The sequence below is a fragment of the Hyperolius riggenbachi genome, chromosome 2, assembly GCF_040937935.1.
Source record: "Hyperolius riggenbachi isolate aHypRig1 chromosome 2, aHypRig1.pri, whole genome shotgun sequence".
NCBI classification, from domain to species: Eukaryota; Metazoa; Chordata; class Amphibia; order Anura; family Hyperoliidae; genus Hyperolius; species Hyperolius riggenbachi.
In genome coordinates, this window is record NC_090647.1 from 121,358,004 (window position 1) to 121,378,530 (window position 20,527).

At 45.1% G+C, this 20,527-nt stretch overlaps 1 protein-coding gene across 1 annotated transcript in view; it reads right to left on the reverse strand.

Moving 5' to 3' along the window:
* The window catches only part of SLC48A1 (solute carrier family 48 member 1), a 46,377-nt gene extending 26,231 nt beyond the window's left edge, over positions 1-20,146 (reverse strand). The window contains exon 1 of the mRNA XM_068267309.1: positions 19,930-20,146. Within this exon, the coding sequence (XP_068123410.1) occupies positions 19,930-20,062 (133 nt within the window). The 5' untranslated portion in view covers positions 20,063-20,146. The remainder of the gene's footprint in view (positions 1-19,929) is intronic.
* Positions 20,147-20,527: the final 381 nt, after the last annotated feature.

Below are 20,527 nucleotides of genomic sequence, written 5' to 3' on the forward strand. Positions count from 1 at the left end.
ATTTCTCTGCAGTAGTATCTGATGAAAACCAGAAACAAGCATGCAGCTAGTCTTGTCAGATCAGACTTATAAGTCTGAACCACTGAAACACCTGATCTGCTGCATGCTTGTTCAGGGGCTATGGCTAATAGTATTAGAGGCAGAGGATCAGCAGGGCTGCCAGGCAACTGGTGTTGTCTAAAAGGAAATAAACATGACAGCCTCCATATACCTCTCTCTTCAGTTCCCCTTTAAAATACATGAGAGTGCTTCCTCTCTGGTTCACTTTAACAGTATTTGACTGTCTTAAGCAGGCCAGGCCATATATGCATCAATTTTTACCAGCAGATGCAATCACTTTCATAGAATCTGCTGGATATCTGCAACACAACAAGTCACATCGATCAAAATGTTGACCAATCCTCAGCTAAAATTCAACTGAAATTAAAGGACAACTGAAGCCAGAGGTATATGGAGGCTGTCAGGGAGGCAGAGGAATGAACGTGCTTCTGAGCCGATCGTCATGCGCCGGCCAGAAGTGAAGAGGGGAGGACATACTGCGTGCACAGGGCGCAGTATGTCCGGGTGGGGGGTCAACCAAGTCGCTGGGCACCGGGAATTATAGGAGACTAACGGCGGCAGACGGAGGGGGCAGGACTGGATAACGGTATGTAATTTTAACCCCCTACACACTGCTGCAAACTTTTTTTTCCGACTGTGGTATCCTTTAAGTTATTTCCACATGGGGGAAATTTGAAGAAGCGGCTTCAAACTTCCCCCAAGTCCCAGCATGCGCGGCCTGCAGCATCGGCAGTGTTGGAAATACCTTCTGACAGGAGTTGAGCGCTTTTCGTCCTCTCTCGCCGTCTCTTGTGCACGGAATACTTCCTGGTTCCTGTATGTCACATGACATACAGGAAGTATGCCGTGCATTTGGGCCTGCAGGAGGCGAAATGGATAGACGGGCATTGCTGGACTCGTTTTGTAAGGTATGTCCAGCAGTGCTGCAGCTTGGGAGACAGGGGGCAGAGAGAGACCCAGAGGGTGCACAAAGAGATAGAGAGGGGGACAGAGAGGCACAGAGGGGGAACAAAGCTTGAAGGAAATCGTGAATCGAATAAAAAATCGTGATTTTGGACAGAAATCGCTCAATTCAATTTACTCCCAAAATCGTTCAGGCCTATCAGATGGCAAATTTTGGTGGATTTGCCGTGGCGGGGAAGCAGTGACAGATCAACGGCCCATAATGTTGTACTGTATCAAACAGTGCAAAGCTGCAGGCCAATACATTTTCAATAGATTTCATGGTGAAATTTATTGAAAATCTGTGTGCCATGTATGGAGAAAAAAAATGATCCATCTCTGATCAGATTCAGATTAGAGAGGAATCGATCGGTTTGCCACATTGGGCAAAAATCTAAGCATGTATGGAACTATAGTGAAAATATCCCCTCTGCAGTCTGCACCTATAGATTAACTATACCATAAGCATAATTACTTCCTAGATCCTCCTCTGCAAATCGCAGACTTGTGCAGCAAACCGGGGAACAGTCTACAATTCCTACAGATGCAAGTGTGGACCCTCCCTCATGAATGGTTGATGCCGGTTTCACACCAGCAACCAGCGTTTTGGATGAGGTGCAATACTTCGATTGCACTGCTAAAAACAGGCTTCAGCAATACGCGTGGTGATGCACGATGCTATTTGGCAGCAAGCCAAACTAAAAGTGAGGCTCTCTAGCGCTTACTTCCTGTTGTGGCTGAAATAAGAATTGCATGGAAGCGTATTGAAAAATATAAACTTCCGTGCATGCGCACTGCAACACGCAAACATAACAATTTCATATATCTGCGGAGCCATTGGCTTACATGACCTCTGGACAACGCACCTCGCCGTGCATGTTGACCCATAACACGCTGGTGCGATACTTCCAGCGCATTGCACCGCATCAGGTATGAAATGTCCCATAGACTTTCATTACTTTAGAGTTTCCCTGCAGTAAAAATGAGTAATGCAACGCCATGAAAACACTCTAGTGTGAAAGAAGCCTAAAAGTTAATTTGTCATTTGCTGCATTTTACCAGTCTTTTCTGCTGACCATCTTGGCCATCATTCCATCATGCTCCTCGTCTGGATTCTCACATTTTGGGAGTGAGATACGGTCAATGTTTGTGCCAGCCTGGCTACAGGCAAGATACATTTTCCAGCTAAACATGTATGTGTGTGAGGAATGCTTCAATGTATTCACACAACCTCCCCTTCACTTCAGAGCTCCAGAAAACAGATGTTTACAATGATTTTTGTTTTGCTACTTGCAACATAGCTTGCATATTCTGGGACCACCAAAACACAAAGCTAATTGAAAATATTAACTATTGGCAGCATGAACAGCAGAGTGTATGCCCTGCTAGGCAGAGTGCATGCGAATTTAATGAAGGTATGAATTAATTTTGGCCCTAAGTGCAGAACAGGCATATTGGCAACGGTTTTATCTGACAAGATGCCGCTGTTTTTAGTGCAGCCAAGCAGAAAATATTCAGTCCAGACAAAGTGTACAGCGTTCCAAGATCACAGGGAGGAATTTCATACAGGGCGCTTTGTACAGCATCAACAATGGTAGAGAACACAGGATATGAATGTGAAACATCACGTGCCAGACTGTAACTCAAAAATGATTAGACCTGTTTCTGTTCACAAGAGTCAACATGCAGCAAAACTGCCCACTGGCATGAGAGGCAAGTTACTATAGCTGCCCACAGTGTATCCAAGGTGAAAATGTGATACACATCTGTCCTGCAAACATCCAATCATGTATAAAGGGGAACAAATTGTGTATACAGGTAGTCCCCCGGTTAACAAACGAGATAGATTCAGGTTAAGAACGAACCTACAGTCCCTGTTCTTAAGTCGGAACGTTGTGCTATCTCTGTCCCTTGCACCTCCTCTGTGCCCCCTATGCCTCCAGTGTCCCCCTCTGTGTCACCTCTGCCCTCTGTACCTGCTCATATAAGTTTAAAAGCAATTTGTTCTTTGAATATTTTAAAATCAATATTCTAAAAAAAAACTACAAGTCAGATTTTTTTTTTGACTTGTTCCCATGGAAACACAGAATCCATTCCGTTCGTATCAGCGGGTCATTTGTAAGTCGGGCATTCGTAAGTCGGGGAATACCTATACTGTATCATAATAATATACACACACTTCACGATACTGGAAAATCTGCTTCATTTCATTTCTGTAAGGGTGCATTCATACTATAGGCTCAGTTCACTCACCTGTTTGGTAAAAATTTCATGTCATGAGAGGTAAATTATCTGATGAAGTAAAACAAATTTTTTTCCGAGTATTCACAAAGTTATTCACACGTGTTAATAGTTTAGTAAATTATGAGCCTTCATGTCAATTCACAAATGTTCTTACCTCAAGTCTTATTTAATCTGGTATCTTAAAAGGAAACCAGAGATGTCACTAATGGGTGTATTTATACTTACCTGGGGCTTCCTCCAGTCCCATGAGGTGCCTGGGCTCCCTTGCCGTCTTTTCTGGTTGCTCTGTTCTTTTGCTATCCCCACAGACATCTGGCCAGCCGCGCTCTCCTATGTATGCGCGCACACGCCCACCCCGCTCCCAGGAACGTTCTGGGTGTGTGCATGCACAGAATGCTCCCGGGCAGAGGAGCGCAGCGGGTGTCACACATGCACAGAGGCGCAGGATAGGCAAGATTACCGGGGGTGGGGAATCACAAGTGAACGGAGTAGCTGGAGAGAACGGCGAGGGAGCCCACACACCTCAAGGGGCTGGAGGAAGCCCTAAGCATAATTACACCCATTATTGACATCTTGGTTAAACTTTAAAGAATCATGTGGTATTTGATGTATTATTGCAGTGCAAATTAGTATCAGTTTAAAAACCATTAGCATCTTATTAACAAATGTTATTACCGTACTTCACCATAATAATGGAGGGGAGTTTAACACACGTGGAATAAGGGACAATAAAAATGTTTTCATTAACTTTCATGCTTTCCTGAATAGTTTAACTACTTGAGGACTTTAGGCTTACACCCCCTAGTGACCAGCCTTTTTTTTTTTTTTTCTTAGACCACTGCAGCTTTAAGGCCTCATTGCAGTTCTGTACAACCTAGCACACAAGTGATTCCACCCCCCCTTTCTGCTCACCAACAAAGCTTTCTATTGGTAGGCTCTGATCCCTGCCAGTAGGTTTTCTTTTTTTTTTTTTCTTAAAGAGAATCTGTATTGTTAAAATCACACAAAAGGAAACATACCAGTGCGTTAGGGGAACATCTCCTATTCCCCTCTGTCACAATTTTGCTGCTCCCCGCCCCATTAAAAGTGGTTAAAAACTGTTTTAAAAAGTTTGTTTATAAACAAACAAAATGGCCACCAAAACAGGAAGTAGGTTGATGTACAGTATGTCCACACATAGAAAATACACCCATACACAAGCAGGCTGTATACAGCCTTCCTTTTGAATCTCAAGAGATCATTTGTGTGTTTCTTTTCCCCTGCATCTCTCATGCACTGAAGTTTCAGGCTGCTCTTTTCTTCCTGCAAACAGCTTTGCCCTTGTCTGTAATTCCTCACTATGTGAAAGCACAGCCAGCTCAGAGGACGATTTATCCAGCTTGTAAAAGATAAGAGAGAAGAGAGAAGCTGCTCTAATCTAAATAACACACAGGCAGTGTGCAGAGAGGGACCTGGAAGGGTGGGTTCATAGCAGAACCACAACACTGAAGAACTTGGCAGCCTTCCAGACACAGGCTGACAAGTCTGACAAGAGAGAGATAAGTTGATTTATTACAGAGACTGTGATAGTACAAAGTGCTGCAGTAAGCCAGAACACATTAGAATAGCTTTTGGAACTTGTAGGATGATAAAAAAACAGGATGCAATTTTTGTTACGGAGTCTTTCCTTTTTAAAAGAATTTATATCCCTCCCTCCGCCAGGGCCAATCACAGCGATCGGCTGTCATAGGCACCACATGACAGCCAATCGCTTCTGGGCCTCCCCGGCTTCTGTGTCCCCAGTACAGCGCTGCCACAGATCGCAGTGCTGTACAATGTAAATAGACGGCAGTTTCGCCATCTAACAGTCTCCTAGCGATGATCGGTGAAATCTCCTACAAAACCCCGCTCCAGAACTAAGCGGTCCTGGGGCCGGGTGGAATGGTCAGCAAGGAGTTAATAAACTTTCCTCTCATCTCCGTTTCCCCTTCTCCCTCTTTACCACCATTCCATTACCTTCCGAATGGCTAAATGTTACCGACAGCTCCAGGCTGGAGATAAAATAAACATCTCACTTGTTTTACTCTTGTGTTATCCTTTGCGAATTTACATTTATGGGGTATTTACCTCACAAGTATGACAATTTACCTCACTAGTTGGTAATTTTCCATGCAGTAAAGCATTTGTGAATTGACGTTTGACAAAATGTTTGGTAAAATCTGTTTTCTGCTTTACTTCATGCGGTAATGCTTTGCGAACTGAGCCCTGAATCTTGTTGCACTGCAGAATATTTCTGTATGAATTTACTACCCATACAATTCTATGGGCCTGTCCACATCTCTGTGTGATATAGCAGATCCTGTTATTGTCACTTGCTGCATGCATTGAGTTGCTAGATAACTTGTGTGCATATGTGCACATACCATGGACATTGACCAGGCTTTGAATAAACCTGTAGGTTATAAACCACAGTGTTCATTGCAATACACACTCATTGTAACGTCTATGCTATGCAATGCACACTGTGTGAATCCAGCCTAAAATCTCCTTGAGGGCTGGTGCACACCTGAAAGCGCTAGCATAATCGCAAATGCTCAGCGTTTTTAAAAGTGATTTTTCTAAGAGACTCTAGGCATGTGCCTACTGATTTTCTAGTTATGCCTAGCGATTTCTGGAGCGTTTTGGTGTAGCTTTTTTTTATTTTTTTTAAGAGCTGGAAAGCGACTTCTACACATTCGGTTAAATGTACTATACCAGCCCAACAGTCATGTGAGTAGATCAGACGGGTGGGTCGGGCAAACCACTGTTTTCAGTTGTTTAGTTTGCACACGAACACATGCCTGATTGTTGTCGTCCAACAGACTAAAGTCAGATGATAATCAGGCAGTTTGGTCTGACGTGTGTATGAGCCTTTAGGTGGTGAATTCACTGACAGTCAGCTGCTCCTGTGCAGGGGCTGGGGGCTTGTTAGTGTTCAATATGGGCAAGGGAGAGGAGGCCACCACACTAAGGGCTAATTCACACTACAAGAGCTTTTTAAACGCTAGAGATTTTAAACGCTCTTGCTAATGCAATGCTAACGGGGATTTTTACAAAATCACATTGCTCCAGTGAGCACACACACACACACGATAACATTAGCAGGAACTTTTAAAACCACAAAGCGCTTAGCAAAACTCTTGTAGTGTGAATTAGCCCCAAGTCATATCCGAGCGCAGCCAAGTTCAGACGCGACACAATGCGGATTTATTGCACCCAGACAGTAAATATCAAATGGGAACATATATGGGGTTACAAATGCTGCCATTCAGCTGCATCAAACTGCAGCCAGAAGGCACTGGGTGACCAGCTGATGGAAAGCTGAAATGTGTGATAAGTTCGCAGTTCAGACTTCTGTGTTAAAGAAGCCTTAGGAAGGCACGTGGTATGGCTATGTTACCATTGCACATGGTATGGAAATGAGGGAGACTGCTTATGCAGGCACAGTCTGGTGACCCTCAGTAGACCAGCGTTATGACAATGCTAAAGTGTGCCCGATTTGAGATGAGTCTCAGGTTCCATACTTACCTGGGGCTTCCTTGAACCCCGTTAAGGCCGCTCGTTCCTTGCCATTTCCCTGGGTAGCTGCGGTCCCCGGCAATTAAGCCTGAAAGCCTGCCCGAGTCACGCATGCTAGCGGGATACACCAAGGCACAGTGGGCATCGACTCAGAAGTCGGATTCCACTGTGCAAAGAAAAGTGGGCCGCTGTGGGAGTATGTAGGGCGGTTGCAGGGGGCTGGAAGAAACCTCAGGCAAGTGAAACTCTTATTTTTGTAGGACTCTTCAATTCCACTTTAAGGAAGCCCCAGGAAAGTATGGAACCCGAGATGCTTCTCGTCTCAGGTTCCCTTTAAGTCTATCAGTTCATTGCTATGCAGAAGATGAAGGGAGAAGAAAAAAAACAACACACGATCCAAACCAGTGGACTATGGCCTCAATTCATCAAGACTTATCAAATCAATTGAAAATTGCGCAACACCAGGCCGCCTCCGAATGGCCTCCATCAGAGATGCGCTGAGCCCCCCCAGGAACTACAAACGCACCTTGAACCCAAACAGAAGCTCTGCATATACACCAAAAGCATGGCTGTTAAGTGGGAGCAGCTGACCAAAAACGAATTACATTAGTACACAGCAAGGAAATGAGCAGCGCTACTTAAAAACAGACCAGTGCCTACCTGCAAAAGAGTGTAAGCCCCACTTGTGGGGTCGAATACACACCGAGCATACACATGACCTGTCTACCACTAGAGGAGGATGTTGGTTTCCATTAACAGCTTGCATGCAACCTATAAAGTACTCGTCCCTCCCACTGCGAAGAAGTCAATCCTCCATGGGAGGGGCCTAACACTAACTAAATCCTAACCTATGTATATGCATAGCCTGGGTGCGGCTAATCAAATAAAATCGAAAATTGAAAATTGCGCAAAAGGTGGATCAGCGCAACACCAGGCCGCCTCCGAATGGCCTCCATCAGAGATGCGCTGAGCCCCCCCAGGAACTACAAACGCACCTTGAACCCAAACAGAAGCTCTGCATATACACCAAAAGCATGGCTGTTAAGTGGGAGCAGCTGACCAAAAACGAATTACATTAGTACACAGCAAGGAAATGCTCATTTCCTTGCTGTGTACTAATGTAATTCGTTTTTGGTCAGCTGCTCCCACTTAACAGCCATGCTTTTGGTGTATATGCAGAGCTTCTGTTTGGGTTCAAGGTGCGTTTGTAGTTCCTGGGGGGGCTCAGCGCATCTCTGATGGAGGCCATTCGGAGGCGGCCTGGTGTTGCGCTGATCCACCTTTTGCGCAATTTTCAATTTTCGATTTTATTTGATTAGCCGCACCCAGGCTATGCATATACATAGGTTAGGATTTAGTTAGTGTTAGGCCCCTCCCATGGAGGATTGACTTCTTCGCAGTGGGAGGGACGAGTACTTTATAGGTTGCATGCAAGCTGTTAATGGAAACCAACATCCTCCTCTAGTGGTAGACAGGTCATGTGTATGCTCGGTGTGTATTCGACCCCACAAGTGGGGCTTACACTCTTTTGCAGGTAGGCACTGGTCTGTTTTTAAGTAGCGCTGCTCATTTCCTTGCTGTGTACTTATCAAATCAATTACCTACAGCTTGGTAAAATACCGAACTCGATGAGTTGATTTTAGGATTCATCAAAGTTATCTACAGCTGTTAGCGAGCATTCAGTAATCATTCAGTAATGATGCAGTAAAACAGAAGAAAGTGCAATTCATGAAAATGTAAGTGGGAGTGGTCAGCTTTAAATATAGGATTAGTTATCTCCTTTACTGCTCTGTCATTATTCCTGTCAGATCATTACTGACAGAGAAGATGGAGCCATTTGAAGTGGTTAGGTATCATCTGAGAGTGATTCAAAGGCGCAGAAGGGCAAGAATAAGGTCTAGAACCATATCAATTTGAAAAAGAATGGACTTATTTGCTATACAAGGACATCTACATCTCTCTTGAATCATCTTGTAAGAGAACACAGGCAGTGCCAGGGTTAACTAAATTGCTAGCTGCACTACATTTTTTCAGAAAAGGCTCCTATCAAGCCGTAGCTGGCGAAATTGTGGGATTGTCCCAAGTCACTTCCAGAATCCTGGTCCAGGTGTTAAGCCCTATTCGGAATGTTGGTACGTGGTGTTCAAAGGACTGCCTTTTTACCCACAATTCCATGGGAATATTATGGCCTTGTGTTAAATTACCGCTGTAAAATGTAAATATCGACACGTTACCGAGTGGTTACATTGTAATCGAATGAACACCGAATGCGGAAAAACCTTGGTGAATACAATTAGAAATCAAACTAATTCGGTAATTTACCGAACTGGAGAAAGCTATCGCAAAGACAATGATGAATCGATGCCTATCTTTGGGTGAGCAAACTCAATTAATTACAAGTTAACAGATTGTTTTATTGGCAGAATACAGTTGGGCCAAAAGCTCAGCCAATGCTCAAATCATGGGGCCCATAGCCACTTGGGGCTCAGTGTAAGTGGTGAGTGAGATGGGGCAATCCAAGGTGCAGAGTATCAGCAGCATCCCCGTCTCCATGACTACGGTGCCCACTTGTCACATCACAGGGGTGTCTGGAGAAGATAGATTGTGAGTGGAGGTAAATGTAAAGCTGTAGTCATGGATGGGTGCATGCAACAACACAGGCAGGTGCACATTTGTAACTATGTTCATGCACACCTGAGGAAAAAAAAACCCTGCTCAAGAATGTCCCACACATGCCCAAAGCAGTACTTAAAGAGTAACTGTTAGGCATTATATGTGAAATCTATTTTCTATTTTAGCCTATTACATACACAAAAAGGATGCTAATAAGGCAATGCAAATAGTTAAAATTATTCTTACTTTTTTTCCTAGGAGGATTTTCTCTCCCCATGCCTGCAGGACGCAAAGCCGCAGAACAGAAATGACAGGCAGGCTGATTGGCTAAAGCCTCGGTCAATCACCTCTCTGCTCTACGATTGGCCGCCTGCTCTTCCCTTGTCTGCGGTGTTTGTAGCCGCTGTAAGAGCGCACGGAGGGGGGCCAGAGGCTATCTCCTGTCACTGTCCTCTGCCCCCCTCCTCCAGTGTGATGTCCGCGCCCCCCCTCTGCCCTTCTGCCGCCCGCCGCATTCTCCTTCTTCCCCGCACAGATCTTTGGGGAAGGATAAAGGCGGCGCACAGAATCCAGGAATAATGTTCCCAGGCGCTGCAGTTCCCCCCATACTCTCTGCACTGCCGCCGGTGGTAGTGCAGAGAGTATAGGGGGGAACTGCAGCGATTGGATCTATTATTAGGGGAGTCTTTGCTGTCTGCAGCATTTCCTCCCCGTTTTGCTGAGAACAAGTGCGGTGAGGAGGGGGGGTGCGGGGTTGGGGGAAGAATATACCGGAGGAAGCAAGATGGCCCCTGCCATGAAGAGAATGACCACATATTTATAATATAAAATGATATGGAAGGAAACCGAGGACAGTGCAATACATCTGTTATGTAAGTAGAGGAAGTATTTATCTACTTACATATGTGTTTTCTTTGGGGGGCATGTTATTGCTAATAGTGCCTCTTTAAAGGAAGGACACCAAAGAGAGTCTGAAGTCTTTCAAAATACCTGTTTTTATGCTGCAGTCCACTTTATCATTATAACCCAAGCTGATTCACTGCGAGGACACAGCAGTACAAGGTCTAGAGATGAGCAGAACTGCCCGGCAACTGGTATCGTTTAAAAGGAAATAAATGCCGCAGCCATATCCCTTTCACTTCAGGTGTGTCCCCCATACACGGCACTCACAAATTTCAGCATGCGATCTTTTGAAAAGAAAAAAAAACTGTTCAATACAGTACAACTCTATAGGATGTCTATCTTCCACCGCTTCCTAGATGATATCTATTAAAAAAAAAAAAAAAAAAAAAAAAAAAAAAAAAAAGTGCGGTTGTAATTTTTTTTCTGCAAACCGACCTAAATTACGATTGATGAGGCTCATTACACTACAGAATTTCAGCAGATTTAGAGTAATATCTGCTGGCGAAAACTGATGTGTGTGATGGCGAAAACTGATGGCCTGTGATCAGCAGCTTCTGGCTTTGACAAGGTCAGTGGCAATTTGCATATGCCCCCTCCCAACCGCCTAAGCTGATCAGCGTCAGGAGAGTGGCAAACTCAGGACCACCTAACGCCGAAAAAAGTCAAGTCCTGAGGCAGGGTTTTACAGGAGACCACTCCGTCAGTCTCCCAGCAGCGATCGACGCTAGGAGACTGTTAGACAGCAAAACCGCCATCTATTTACACTGTACAGCGCTGCAATCTATGGCAGCGGTGTACTGGGGACAGCCGTGTCACTCGGCTGTCCCCTGGGGAGGCTCAGGAGCGATCGGCTCTCATAGGCTCATGCCTATGACAGCCGATTGCTCGCATTAGCTGGTGGGGGAAGGGAGGTAGGGAAAAAAAAAATAGCAAAATTTCACAAAAACATCCAAACCAAACAAACAAGCCAGCAGGGATCAGAGCCCACCAACAGAAAGCTCTGTTGGTGGGCAGAAAAGGGGGAGGGGGGAAGTCACTTGTGTGTTGAGTAGTACGGCTCTACAGTGAGACCTTAAAGAGAACCTGTACTGAGTAAAAATATTTAAAATAAACACATGAGGTAACTTCAAATGAACATTACATAGTCACCTTGCCATCAGTTCCTCTCAGAAGCTCACCATTTTCTTCTGACAATAATCCCTTCCAGTTCTGACAATATTTTGCCAGATACGAAATATATCAGTTGCTGTCAGTTATAGCTGAGAGGAAAACTGATGTACCAGGTAATGTCCATGTTTCCCTATGGCTCAAGTGGGCGATGTTACAGTTTAACTGTGTGCTGACCAGAAAGCTGTTATGGGTAATGGCCATTTTCAAAATGGAGGACGGAAAATTCCCTTGATCACAGTGAACAAACAGGAGGCAGGAGAGGAGAAAGACACTGGGGAGTAGACTACATGAGAGGTAGGTATGACTTGTGTATGCTTATTTTGACTTTTAATGTTCACTTCAGGTTTTCTTTAAAGGGGAATTGTAAAAAATAGCCTGGTCACTAGGGGGGGTGTAAGCCTACAGTCTTCAAGTGGTTAATACAGCATGTTATAATATACTAAAATGTTTAACAAAGATTTTTTTTTTCACTTTGGAGAAACTGAAGACATACTACAAAACCAAACCTGAATCAAAAAATAGATGGCGGTAACTCTGCCTCTATTGGGAAATTCCAGCTACAGGAATGTTCTAAAACTGGACAGACAGTTCTATGACAAAGCCAACACAAGAAGATGCTTTAGATTCCTGAAATTGTATCAGAGTTACATAGTTATTATTTGGGTTGGAAAAAAAAAAAAAAAAACCAAGACATACGTCCATCGAGTTCAAACAGAAAGTAAAGTACAACACCAGCCTGCTCCCTCACATATCCCTGTTGATCAAGAGGAAGGTGAAAAACCCTTACAAGGCATGGTCCAATTAGCCCCAAAAGGGAAAAAAAATTCCTTCACGACTCCAGATGGTAATCAGATAAAATCCCTGAATCAACACCACCGGAAATTACCTTGTAATTATAGCCATGGATGTCTATCATTACATTTTCACTTTCTATTTGTAATTTCTTAGGCCGTCCATACATTTGAGCTGCAGGCAAAGCAAGTTGCCGTCGCAATGCACCTCACTTGTGTGGCTATGAGATTCTCCACAATGCAATTATGATTCCAGCCAATGTAATGAATGGAATTGCACTGAGCAGCACAAACAAAAATGCTTACAACCGTGTGTAGCGATTCTACACTGCTGATGTCCTTCTGGATTGCATCACTGTGCTGAAAACACTATCAGAAACGCACAAGGCCTTACCTGGCTAAGTCATAGCGACCTTCCTATCCTGGTCACACTATACAGTTAGCAATTTGGCCAGCCTCTAGTTCACCGACACCCAGCCTATGAGCCCTGACAGATACAAACTAGCGATATTACTCTCACGACAAAAAAAAAAAAAAAAAAAACAGGTAGTTTAAACAACGTTGTTCACACACTCCGACGTCTATGTGTACATACTGTGCACAGAAGTGACATTTCACGCAACATATGCACGCATGCTCTGGTACTGAAAGTTGTTTGTACGACATTACACACCATCCGACTGCAGGATATTTGCCCTACAATTGTTAGAATTGATCTGCCAGTTGGAATGGCCAGGATACGAGATATCAGTCGCTCATTATTTGGCTGCATTTTCCATACGTATTGTTGTCCAATGAAGCACTGTTTTAGTCTGCCGCCTCAAACAACTTTTATCTGACATGTACAAGGCTTTCGGTGTAAACGCTCCTCACCTGTTCACATGCCTAAATAGCAACAGTGTGATATTGTTGTTTTCTGCCCAGTAACAAATGGTGTGGTGTGTCATTTTTTTTTTCTATTTCATAACAATGTGTTACAACACCTCAAAGTTGCATTGTAACACATACTGTTTTGCACACTGCACACCCAAATGCTGCAATACAGCGGAATCCATTGCTATGACGCAAAACATGCAGTCCGATGCTAGGATCGCACATGTTAGTCATTAAAGTGTAAATCTTTGTGTGGCAAGGTTTTGGTTGCATAACGCATATGATATAACGTAATCACCACCCAGGTGCTTAGCACTCTTATCTTGCAGCAAGCCTAGTTCTTGGTTTGAATCCTAAGAAAACCATTGACATGGATTTTGTTTGCTTGTTTTTCCATTGTACGAATGGGTATCCTCAAGTTTAACAATGAAAAATATAATCATAATAAAAAACAAACAAGTCAATGAATAGGACTATCCCAAACCAGTAAAGATGAGTTCCCACCATGCACGTTACATTGAGCAGTGTTTCCAGGTGCACATCTCTGCGTTTTTGTGGCCCAAAATAAAGGCCTTATGCATGAAAGCACAGAAGGATTGCCATGCACAGACATTGCACAGCAATATTACCCTTACTATCAGCAGGGCTGTGGAGTCCATACAAAAATCTTCCAAATCCTCAGTTTATGAAACCACCAACTCAGACTCCAGGTACCCAAAATTGCTCCAACTCCACAGCCCTGACTACCGGCACTGTGTACTGCAAATTACTCTATCAGCACGACCTGCGGTTCCTCGACTAGTGTGACTGGTGCTATGATACCAAGTGTTACCGTTAGTATCGCACATTACCTTAGCAATGGGCAGGCTAGTAGAGTACCAATAGTAAGGGTAATACTGGCGTGCGATGTCTGTGCTCACCAAGATTAATTAATCAGGCCCTACGTTTCTGGATAACTCAGGCAATACACTTCTTCATGCTCTGAAATATGCACAGTGTGAACGTAGTCTAATGCTACTTTAACACTGGGGCGGTGCTCTCCCTGTAAATACAGGATTGTGTTGCAATGGAGGAGGAAGAGCCACATCATACAAATATGCTTCACTGCACCTGTTAACATGGACAGCATGCGGTAACACCAGGGCTGTGGAGTTGGAGTCGAGACAATTTTGGGTACCTGGATTCGGAGCTGGCGTCGGTGGTTTCATAAACCGAGGAGTCGGATGATTTTTGTACCAAATCCACAACCCTGGTAAGAAGGAGTCGAAGTCATTTTGAGTACCTGGAGTCAAGAGTCGGTGGTTTCAGATACTGAAGAGTTGGTGTTGGATGATTTTTGTACCGACGACTCCACAGCCCTGAGTAACACACTGCATGTTTCACGTTATTCCAGCAGATTCTGTCACACCACACTGTTAATGCATCAATCTGAACAGTATAATTACAAAATAATTGTATTGCGTGAACAATGAGCTTATATATTCCAATGCAATATACCGCCTCACTGTGAAAGTAGCCTAATACCAGTGTTCTCCACAGGCTCTTTTAGCCAGGTGCTCCACCCGGCTAGTTTTGGTGAGCACCCGGCTGTCATCAGCTCACCTCCACCTCTGCTGTAAGCAGAGAAGCACCAGCCCTGCATTCTGTCATCTCGCCCCACCCGGCTATTTTTTCATGCCACCCGGCTGGAATAAAATTCTGGGGAGAACACTGAATACTATGCACAATGTCATTTTTTTTATACCTCTATGTATAAATATTGAATATGGGTGAGGCAAACTAAAATGAAATCACAACTTTAGGTTAGTACAGCACCTGGTTTTGAGACACCCTGAAGCCTTGCAGGCATGTTAGACAATCTTTAGCAGATGAAATGGTTGTTCAGCAATATGTGTGGATCTAGCATATGTACAGCTTCACCCCTACCCCACCCCAAAAAAACTAGAACTAGGGGCAGACTGTTCTCCTACTTGCCCCACTCTGCTGGCATACATGGAATGTTAGCAGAGGGCTTTTCGGTGCAGGGTGAGGCGAATTATGGCGCACCCCCGCTGCTGCAAAAATTCCGGGCACTTTAATTTCTATTCTCCAGAGTTACAGCAACTCTGAGAGAGAAGTAATTTGGGGTCTGGCAATTGGTCCCCGAATTACTAATGCGAAGACTATAACATTACTGCTATAGCCGTGCCAAGCTTTGGCGCTATGCGGCACGCGCCAAAAAGTCCTGCCTTGCCCTTCAGGATGTTACTTCCTCATGTGCTGCACTTTGTATCTCTTCTCATCTCCACAGAGGGGTACACACTGCTCAGATACAGTCAAGAAGCAGGTCTGTGCAACACACATGCACTGGAGCGTCACCTTAACAATCCAGCAACAATCGCTAAGGTTGGCATTCAATCAGTGCATGTGTGATCTTAATGACACACTCTGCTGCTATACAGGAGTAAGGTGGAGGAGGTTGATAGAAGGAGCAGCACATGAGGCGCACCATACATGGGGAGACAGCGCTCAACCAAATCAATCCACGAGGCCGATTGGTAGCTAAACCGCCAGTTGGGGAAGTGGTTACCCAAGAGCACACTATTACAAACTTCCGTTAAGATGTTCATTTAAGAAAAAAAATGCTGCTCAGTTCACTTTAATGAGAAAACAGTATAACATCTCTGTACTCTCATCCATGGACTACATTTCCAGGCTTGCATTGCATGAAAAATTAAACTGCAACATGTGCAGAGCAGATGGCGACCACCTTACAGAGGAGAGGCCACTGCCGCAACGTGCTGTAGGTAAGTAATTCCTCTCACCCTGGCATTGGCACTGTATTACAAATCTCCCTTATGGGGAGGCTCAACACACACGCACACGATCATATTTCTGAACAAGAAAAGGGTCGGATCAAAACTGCACTAGCAGTTTTTCGGTGACCCAGCAGGAAACCTCATGGATTACTTTTGGTAACCGGATTTGTTGCCGTTTCAACAGTTCTCTAAGAGTACCCTCTAGAAATGTAAGGCTTCAGATGGGATGTAGTGATAACTATGCCCACACTATCTGGCACCAGACATAAGGAATTTTTCGCTGTGTCACCAAAACCATACTAACTAAACATATACAGTGTACTGAGTGCCAGTTCACACTGCATGGATGAAAAACTGATCCGTGGGACAGATCAGTTTTTCATCTGTGACCATCCGTTCTGTTAGTGCGTGGTCAATGCAACGTGTCTGTCGATCTGGAAAAATTGCTCCCACCCCAAACTTGCAGTCTGTTCGGTGGAACGGATCTGTTTTAACCTGGGCTGAGGAGTTGGTACAAAAATCAACTAACTCCTCAGTTTAAGAAACCTCCAACTCCAGGTACCTAACTGTTTTGTTTGTTTTTTGTTAATGCCAGTGTGAACCAGGCCTAATATTGTCAGCGACCCAAGCTCAAAATCAACCTTTATTGATCGGAAGAAGAATGGACATGTCAGGGAAAATAAATCAATCAAAATGCCAGCTATTGTTCAGTGCGTTTGTCCTTTTGATCCATTTTGGATTGATATCCAAGTGGAAAGTGTATCGGAAATCTGATTGGAATTTAAAAAAAATTAGCTTTCCTCTCTATCCAATCAATGTCTGATCTGAATCTTGATCTGATCACACATTCGAATAGGATCTGAAGTAAAAACTGCATGGTGTGTACCAGGCATAAGGATGCATATAAACATCCAGTTTTGATTGACCAAATTTTATTAGTAAGAAAGCTTTCCTACACAATCTGTTCATAGTTGTCAAAATTTGTTGTCCCATGAAAGTGATAAGCTTGGTCAATGATTGGCCACTCAAAATTGGGTGTTTTTACTGTGCGCATCCTAAAGCCTTGTACATACGTCAGATTAAGCTTGTGAAGCAGGTGATGACGCCTTAAAGGGGTTCTGTGGAGTGCTGGAAAACACAAAAACTGACACTTACCTGGGGCTTCTATCAGCTTCCTGTAGCCGTCATGTCCCATGCTGTCCTCCTACAATCACTTATTCCCCGCCGCCGGCCCATCTAATTGCGCATCTAATACGATTGCGCGACCGCTGCTTGCGTCTCCGGTTACTGCACAGGGGTGGTACAAGAGAACCTCATACTGTGCCTGCGCAGTAAGCTCCCGGAGATGCGAGCTGGAGCGTGCACTGTTCGTCTTGTTAGATGAATAATTGACCAGGCGGGCAATGGGTGATCGGAGGAGAACGGCGCGGGACATGAGAGCTACAGGGGACTGATAGAAGCCCCAGGTAAGTGTCTGTTTATGTGGTTTCCAGCACTCCACAGAACCCCTTCAATAAAGTTAATCAATTGCAGAAGCCAAAACAGAACTCAAAAGCTTTTAGCAGTGCAAACTGTACACACTTCTGGCACACTCCTGTGTTGACGATTCATTAACTGGTAATTCCAGCACCCAGCCAGAAGGGGGGGGGGGGGGCTTGGGATAGCTGCACAAGCTGAGCAAATGTGAAGGGAGGAAGCAGGAGGTGATAAACACCAGTGTGTGTAATTACTTATCTCTGTAATGGAGCACAAGTGCAGAGAGCTTGTTTTCAGTGGCCCCTATGCCCCAGCTACTGATGGACAACATGGATAAGGAATGTAAATTTACTGACAGGTGGCAACACTGTCACCCTTGTGCTCAAACAAGTGCACCACTCTGCCCAACTAAAAGCACAAAGTTACCAGACTGCACATAAGGCACATGCATTCAAAAGAGGGCTGAGGAAATTTGGCCACCCAATTTCAGCTAGTAGAATATTGGTAGATTTTCATAAAAAAATTTGTAAAAAAAAGATACTGTACATTTCCATAATAAAATATCAATATCATTTCCTGATATTTTACTACATAGTTATTTTGGTTGAAAAAAGACATACGTCCATCGAGTTCAACTAGAAAACAAAGTACAACACCAGCCTGCTCCCTCACATATCCCTACAACTTAACCTAACACTACTCTCCCACAGGACCCTCCCTTACCAATGCGTAACCTTAAAGGAAACTGGAAGTTATGTAAACAAAATTAGTGATTCGCTTACTTGTGGCTTCTGCCAGCCCCCTGCAGCCGCCCTGTGCCTGCACCGTCCAGGAACAATTTTCCAGTCCCCCACTGCAGCTACGCTTCATTATCGCCAACTTGCAAGTCGACAGCCACGGCGCCTGCGCATGTCCTCGTTCACACTCCCATCACCAGAGCATCCTAAGCAGGTGCAGTACAAGGTTTTCACGTACTGCACCTGCGGAGGACTCGAACGAGGATACGCGTGACCATTGACCTGCAAGTTGGTGATCACTAAACTTAGCCGCAGTGGGGGCCAGAGGGTCGTTCTAATATGGCGCGGCCAGAGGGCTGGCAGAAACTCCTGGTAAATTCAACTTTTTTATTTTTTTAAAGTGTACCTATGCTGAAGCACCGGTACACAAAATCAGATACTTACCTAAAGAGAGGGAAGCCTCAGGATCGGAGCAGTGCTTTTCAGCGCTGCTAGATTTGGGTGCAGCCGGCACCTCCATAGACTTCAATAGGAATCATTCCTATTGAAGCGCTCAGTGAGTAATGTCGGCTCTGTCAGAAGACGGAGCCGAAGTTGCTTAAAAACATAATTCGGCCACCAGCAATCGCTGGAACCCGAATTATTTCATTCCCCCACTATCCATGTCGGCCTGGAGGGGGAATAGTAATTAAATCGGCCCGGACTTGTGCAGAAGCAGGATCAGCTATATACTGCTGTATCCTGCGCCCAAGTCTACCGGCGCCGATTTTAAATGTACTCCTCAGGATCCTATTGAGGCTTCGCTCGCTGGCCTGATGTCCACTGTCGCTGAGTGCAGCCCCACAGAAGATTAATGGCAAGGCATTGTTGCTAATCATATCAGGGCCACGCAGCTTCTCTTCCTTATTCATTGCCACGCAATAGCCGACTGATCCTGCCCGCACATGCACAGTAAGCCGGAGCTGCGGGCTCCATGCTACTGCTCATAAGTGGATGGGCTCATGCGGCCTTCAATACAGAAGTGGAGCTGCACTGCCCCGATTCAGAGGGGGGGGGGCTGTCGACAAGAGAGGGAAGCCTCAATAGAATATAGAGGCTTCCCTCACTTCAGGGTAAGAACTGCTTTTGCGCCTGAGCTTTGGCTTGGTTTCACTTTTAGTAACTTCAGGTTTCCTTAAACTATACACCCCCCCTCCACGACTAACCTTAACCGACCCCCACCACTGATGATGTTGTAGAGCTGCAATAGGCGCCATTAAAAATGGCAGCTATAGTGAAAAATATGTTTTTGGGCACCCTTAATATATTCAGAAGCCCAAATTTCACATTACAGCCACAACTTATAATGGCACCTATTGCAGCGCCAAGTTTCTTCTGAAAGTGGGCGCCCAAATGTCCTGCTTCACACAAGGCTGCACTTCACACACCTGGAGAGGTGGATTCTAGCTATGCCCAAGTGGATTGGAAACTACTCACTGTGTCTGTGGCCACCTGATTAACCCAGCTGTGCCTGGCTATGCCAACCTTTTCAAACGTATAGCATTCTGGGCCATTCTGATAACACACCCCGAGCTCAGATACAAATCAAATCATTCTGCCACCCAACAGCCCTCTCTGACAAAAGATAAAAAAAAACATCCCCAGACACAAGTAGTGGCTGTCCACCAATAGCAACCTGCCAACTGATGGATATTATATACTCGCTTCACTGACAATGGGCTTACATGACGTCATCCCCAACAGGTGACATCACTCACCCTGCAGCTGCGGAAGAAGTGCCCCTACCTGATAGGCCCCCCATAGCCGCCGTCCAGGGCTGCCCGAATGCCACATTCCAGGCTAGGAAAGCCGACAGGCCAACCAAGGTGCCCACAGTGGCATAAATGATGCGGATCCACAGCTGCTTGGTGACCGCCATGAAGCCCCCAGCACAGAGAGCAGCACCAACCACGGACACAACACAATCCAGCTCGCCTCTGCGCAAACAACAGCTCTACTCCACGGCCTGGCGCTCATTGGGGAACTCTACTGCCAGGAAAATGACATGACCCAATCACAGCCGGGAGAGTGGGCGGTACTAGAAACCGCAACCAATGAAAAAACAGAGCAACGCCTGCCAATAGGAGGGAAGCATTCCGTGGAGTTGCCATGCATAGACGGGCTCTCAGAAACCGAGCTGCGGCTCCGAGCTTGGAGCGTGCCTGTGACGTATGCGCCGTGACTTCCTACACGGCTAATTATGTAGGGTTCAGATTGCGCTGCTTCCTGTGGGATTCTACAACGAGGTCTGGAGCGTGGAGCGCAGAGCACGGGAGATGCCCCGGAACCAGGTTGCCATGGAGATGCAAATTGTACATTTACTGGCAGTCCAAGCAGCCTTCAG